The sequence below is a fragment of the Prionailurus bengalensis genome, chromosome D1 (assembly GCF_016509475.1).
Source record: "Prionailurus bengalensis isolate Pbe53 chromosome D1, Fcat_Pben_1.1_paternal_pri, whole genome shotgun sequence".
Lineage (NCBI taxonomy): Eukaryota > Metazoa > Chordata > Mammalia > Carnivora > Felidae > Prionailurus > Prionailurus bengalensis.
The window spans coordinates 62863935-62869700 of NC_057346.1; the positions used below are offsets into that span (position 1 = coordinate 62863935).

General features: G+C 36.5%; 1 protein-coding gene across 1 annotated transcript; it reads right to left on the reverse strand.

The window, feature by feature from the left end:
* Positions 1 to 3358: 3358 nt before the first annotated feature.
* LOC122482627 (olfactory receptor 56A3-like) lies at positions 3359 to 4427 on the reverse strand. Its single transcript, XM_043578942.1, has one exon. It carries the CDS (start codon positions 4425 to 4427, stop codon positions 3480 to 3482), a length of 948 nt encoding a protein of 315 aa, XP_043434877.1. The 3' UTR covers positions 3359 to 3479.
* Between the last annotated feature and the right edge of the window lie 1339 nt (positions 4428 to 5766).

The window sequence follows — 5766 nt, forward strand, 5'->3', positions numbered from 1 at the left end:
ATTAAGGAGGGCACTTTTTGGGATGAGCACTGGGTGTCATTTGTAAGAGATGAATCACTAGGTTCTACTCCTGAAGCCAAGACTACACTGTATGTTAACTAACTTGAATTTAAATTAAAAAAATAAAAAGAAAACCCAAAAGACTCTACCAAAAAACTACTAAAACTGATAAATGAATTCAGTAAAGTCAAAGGATAAAAATCAATTTATGTATGGAAATCATTGCATTTCTATACACTAATCATGAAGTAGCAGAAAGAGAAATTAAGAAAACAATCTAATTTATAATTGCACCCAAAATAATAATATAGCTAATAATAAACAAGGAGGTAAAAGACATGTACTTTGAAAATGATAAAACATTTATGAAAGAAGTTAAAGATGACACAAACAAATGGAAAAATATTCCATGCTCATGGATTGGGAAAACAAATATTGTTAAAATGTTCATTCTACCCAAAGTAATCTACAAATTTAAAGTAATTCCTGTCAAAGTACCAGTAACATTTTTTTTTCAGAACTAGAACAAATAAACCTGAAATTTGTATGGAACCACAAAAGACCCCGAATACACAAAGCAATCTTAAAAATGAGAACAAAACTGGAAGTATCAGAATCCTAGATATACAGATATACTACAAAACTGTAATAAACAAAACAGCATGCCACCGGCACAAAAATAGACATAGATCCATAAAAGAAAATAAAGATCCCAAAAATAAACCCACAACTACATGGTCAATTAATCTATGATAAAGGAGGCAAGTATATGCAAAGGGAAAAAGACAGTCACTTCAACAAATAGTGTTGGGAAAACTGGACAACTACATCCAAAAGAGTGAGACTGGATCACTTTCTTACACCATAGACATAAATAAACGCAAAATAGATTAAAGACCTAAATGTGACACCTGAAATCATAAAAATCCTAGAAGAGAGCACAAGCAATAATTTGTCGACATCAGCAGTAGTAAAATTTTTCTATATATGTCTTCTAAAGCACAAGAAACAAAAGCAAAAATAAACTCTAGAGACTACATCAAAATAAAAAGCTTTTGCATAGCAAAGGAAATAATGAACATAACTAACAGACAACCTACTGAACAGGGGAAGATATTTGGAAATGAAATACCTGAGAAGGGGCTAATATCCAAAATATATAAAGAACTTATACAATTCAACACCACAAAAAAAAATTAATCCAATTAAAAGATGGGAAGAAGGCTTTAACAGAAATTTCACCAAAAAAGATATAAAAATGGCCAAGAAGCAATTGAAAAGTTGGTCAACATCACTGATCATCAGGAAAATGCAAAACAAAACCACAATGAGATATCAACTAACACCTGTCACAATGGCTAAAATCCAGAACACAAGAAAGAAGTTTTGGTGAGGATATGGAGAAAAATGTATTATCTTGTATTGTTGGTAGGAATGCAAACTGTGCAGGCACTGTGAAAAAAAGTATGGAGTTTTCTCAAAAAATTAAAAATAGAATTACCATATGACCAAGTAATTCCACCACTGGGTATTTACCCAAAGAATATGAAAACACTAATCTGAAAATATATGAGCGCCAGTATGTTTATGCAGCATTATTTACCATAACCAAATTATGGAATAACCCCAAGTGTCCACTGACAGAAGAATGACCAAGGAAGATGTGGTATACATATAGGATGGGATATTTTCAATCATAAAGAAGAATGAGATCTTGCCTTTTACAAAAACATGGATGGATCTACAAAGTATAATGCTAAGTGAAGTAAGTCAGTCAGAGAAAGCCAAATACCAAATGATTTTACTCAAATGTGGAGTTTAAGAAACAAAACAAACAAACAAACAAAAAAAAAAGGAATGGACAAAATTAGACTCTTAAATATTGAAGACAGACTGGTAGTTACCAGAGGGGAGGTGAGTGCGAAATGGGTGAAATAAGTGAAAGGAATTAAAAGCACACATAGCATAATGATCGCTGAGTAATGTATAGAATTGTTGAATCACTATATTGTACACCTGAAACTAATATAACTCTGCATGTTAACTAAACTGGAATTTAAAAATAAATGAATACAAATAAAAACAAAATAAATTCATTTAAAAATATTTTTTAAAAAATCATTTAAAACAATGTTCTAGGTTCTTGTGGTCTATATAGTGACAAAAAGCAAAACGGTTAATGTAGCCTAGAGAAAGTCCTTGACTGTATACTGCTGCCTACACCAGTTCAATAGAAACTGCTCTTGGTATATTTTCTGGGTGGGAATTAACTGAGAACACATCAGCCAGAATAATATCTGCATAGTAAATTGCCAGAGACTTTGTCAGCTTTAGTGCAGATGCCATATTTGACACAACAATTGTACTGAAACTATAACTTGGTAAAATTTATTTTTGTCCACCTTTATCTGCTGTGAACTCTGGTTTATGCAGGGACTATCCTAGTGAATTTAAATGGATATGTGTTTCTGGACCACCACTCTATACCTTTTCAAGTCTCTGTACTATTACAGCACAGGATGCAGTTTGGGTTCTGACTCACTAAATTGATCATAATAAGGGGAGTTGTTCTTTTTTGGTTCAGGGGCAATACAGGATGCACTGATGAGTAAGTTATTGCTGTGCACAACTGGGGCTTAGTCCCATTGGGAATTCATGAGAAATATTAAAAAACAATATTCTATTTTTGTGTTTTAATATGTAACAAAATTCCCAGAACACAAAGTGTGCCTAGAAATTCTCCAATTAATATGATACAATGTTCAGATAATATGTTTTAAACATTTTAAATTATTATTATGGGATCATGTATTATAATCCTTATAATTCTTCAGTCATTAACAGAGCTATGTTTGCACACCATAAAGTATGATACCCTAGATCCAAAAGATAAATGTCCAAAGCACAAACACAACGGGGAGGAGAATTTAGAAGCCCCTTAAATCTAATGAGATTCATTGCTAATCACTGCACAATGAGAAACCCATGCAAAATCCCAATCCTCTTGCAATGAACATTTCAAAAGACCGCCCAATTTCAGACCAAATTATAGACCACAAGCAACTTTCCATCATTCAGGACTGAAATTTCACCCCTATGTCTTTGTCTCCAAAATGCTCCCTTCGATAAAAATAAGAATAAAAATACATTGCATATTACATAACTACCCCAAAATATCCAGAGTTGTATAGTCAAGAACACAAAGACATGGCATATTAATGGCTGTATATTCAAGAATAAAATTCTCAGTAAGGTACCTGTCCAAGAAATCCCAGTATTTTGTCAAAATAGGATAATGTGCATGGTGGAAAGGCAAAGGGATCAAGGATATTGTTAAAGTAAAAGAGAAAGGAAAACATACAATGAAACTTCAGTTTTTTAAAGAAGACACAATATCCAATAGCTATGAATTCCAGCCCACTCACCCATCATTGATTCAAAACTCATCCTATATTAGGAATGCAGAGATCTTGTCCTTATTAGCACACTTTCTTCAGTAATCTCTGGATTCCTTGCTTGATCTCCTGGGTCCGTACTCCATACACAACGGGGTTGAAGGCTGAGAAGATGACATGGTGGAGGACGTTGAGCAAGACTGGAACATCAGGGGAGACCTTCTTCTTCACCACATGAGTGAGCACGAAGACCAGAAGGATGGTGCTGAAGAAGAGGATAAGGATGAAGTGGGAGCCACATGTGCTCAGGGCCTTGGCCACAGCACCTTCTGCCTTGAGTCTCAGCACCGCTCGCAGTATGAGGGTGTAGGAGAGGAAGATGAGGATGAGGTCGGATCCTAGCAGTGTCCAGCCTCCAACAAACTGGTAGATGCGACTAATGGTGACATCATTACAAGAGAGCCTGGAGACAAACATATTGGCACAGATGCAATTGTCAATGACATTTGTCCCACAATAATGGAGTTGGGATGATAGAATGGGGATAGGCATTGTAACAATACTATTCCTGGCCAAAATAAAAATGGCAGCCTTGGCTACAAATTGGTCAGTGATGATGGATGGGTACCTCAGTGGGTGGCAGATGGCCACATAGCGGTCATAGGCCATAACCATGAATGTGCAGGATTCCATAGCAAAGAACCAATTCATGATGTACATCTGGAGGAAGCAGGCATAGAAACTGATGGACTTGAGGTCAAACCAGAAGATGGCCAGGACCTTGGGGATGACAGTGAGGCAGACAACAATGTCCAGCAGGGAAAGGATACTGAGCAGGTAGTACATGGGCTCATGCAGAGAGACCTCTAGCCAGATGGTGATCAGGAGAACACTATTGGCCCCCATGGCCAGAAGGAAGAGAAGGCTGAGGGGCAGGGACAACCAGAACTTCCAGCTGGGGGACCTGACAAAACAATTCAGGAGGAAGTCTGAAACCTCAGAGGTGATGGTGCCATTTTGGTATATTGTCATATTTTGTCATATATATTTCTGCAGCTTTCTTTCAGTGATCTGTAAAATTAGGATAAAAATTAGATACTGACTTAAGGCACATGAATTTAGAACAATTTGCTTTAGTTAGGTGAAACTCATGAGTCCTAGCTGATCATCCAGAGCCATGTGAATTCATCTGTTTATCCTTTGTGCCATGCTCCAGGGCCACTCCTATCACTAAACAGTATAGAAGACTGAGGTAATACGGTTTTAACATGTTTGATTTGTTCAAGGTTTATTTTTAATAGAATTGTAATATGTTTGCAGAAACCAAAGAGGAGAAAATTACTTAGAAAACTATTTTTGAAAGTTTTTTCCCCAATTTGTCAATTCAACCGTAACCATTTACACAGATAAGGAAACAGAACCTGGCACAAATAGGGACACAGATAAATGTCCCTGGGTCTCATGTCACCCCCATTCTGAGTTTTCAGCTATAGTTTGTTTTAATTACAGATTTAAAAGATGATGCCCTGGGGTGCCTGGGTGGCTCAGTTAGTTAAGCGTCCAGCTATTAATTTCTGCTCAGACCATGATCTCACAGTTCTGTGTTGACAGCACGGAGCTTCCTTGGGATTCTCTCCTTCCCTCTCTCTGCCTCTCTCCTGATTATATGCTTTCTCTCTCAAAATAAATAAATAAAAACTTAAAAAAAGATGATGCCTTGTAAATAAAGTTAATCTTCATTATCTCTAAACAGTCATTTAATGAGGGAGGTGTGGATCCTGCCAAAAAATTGCTTTTCTCCTTTCTATATATCTTCATATTTGTACGATTCTTAACTTTGGGAAGAAACAATCTTAAGAGGAGAAGGAGCAATTCCACATAGCCTTGTGAGACCGATACCTGCCATCAGACAAGGCGAAAACTTGATTGTTCTGGTTGCAATAGTGTGAGGGTTATGAAGTCTTATCTTTAAAGTTTTTGCATCCCGTTTCTATTTTATTTTTCCATTATTAGTATAATGATCCAGGTACACATTCCCCTGTTTCCAAGCCCAGTTTGATGTTGCCATGTTCTCTAACATTTGACGTCCTCCCCTGGCATTCTGTTAGGTGCTAGGGTCACAATGTTGAAAAAGAAACTGTCCCTTTCTCAAGGAAGCAAACTAAGATCATTCAGGAAACAATGGGTAAAAATAAGAACAAATGACAGGTCTTGCACAATTAGGAGAATGTAAAGGAGACTGAGTACCTCTGACATGGGACATAGGCTGGCAAAAAATAATTTAAATGAAGTGAGGTGGTTCTCTCCTTTACATTAAGGGTGAAGGGTTCTAAGGTGCTTGTCCCCCTGAATTGTGAATGAGATTTGAAAG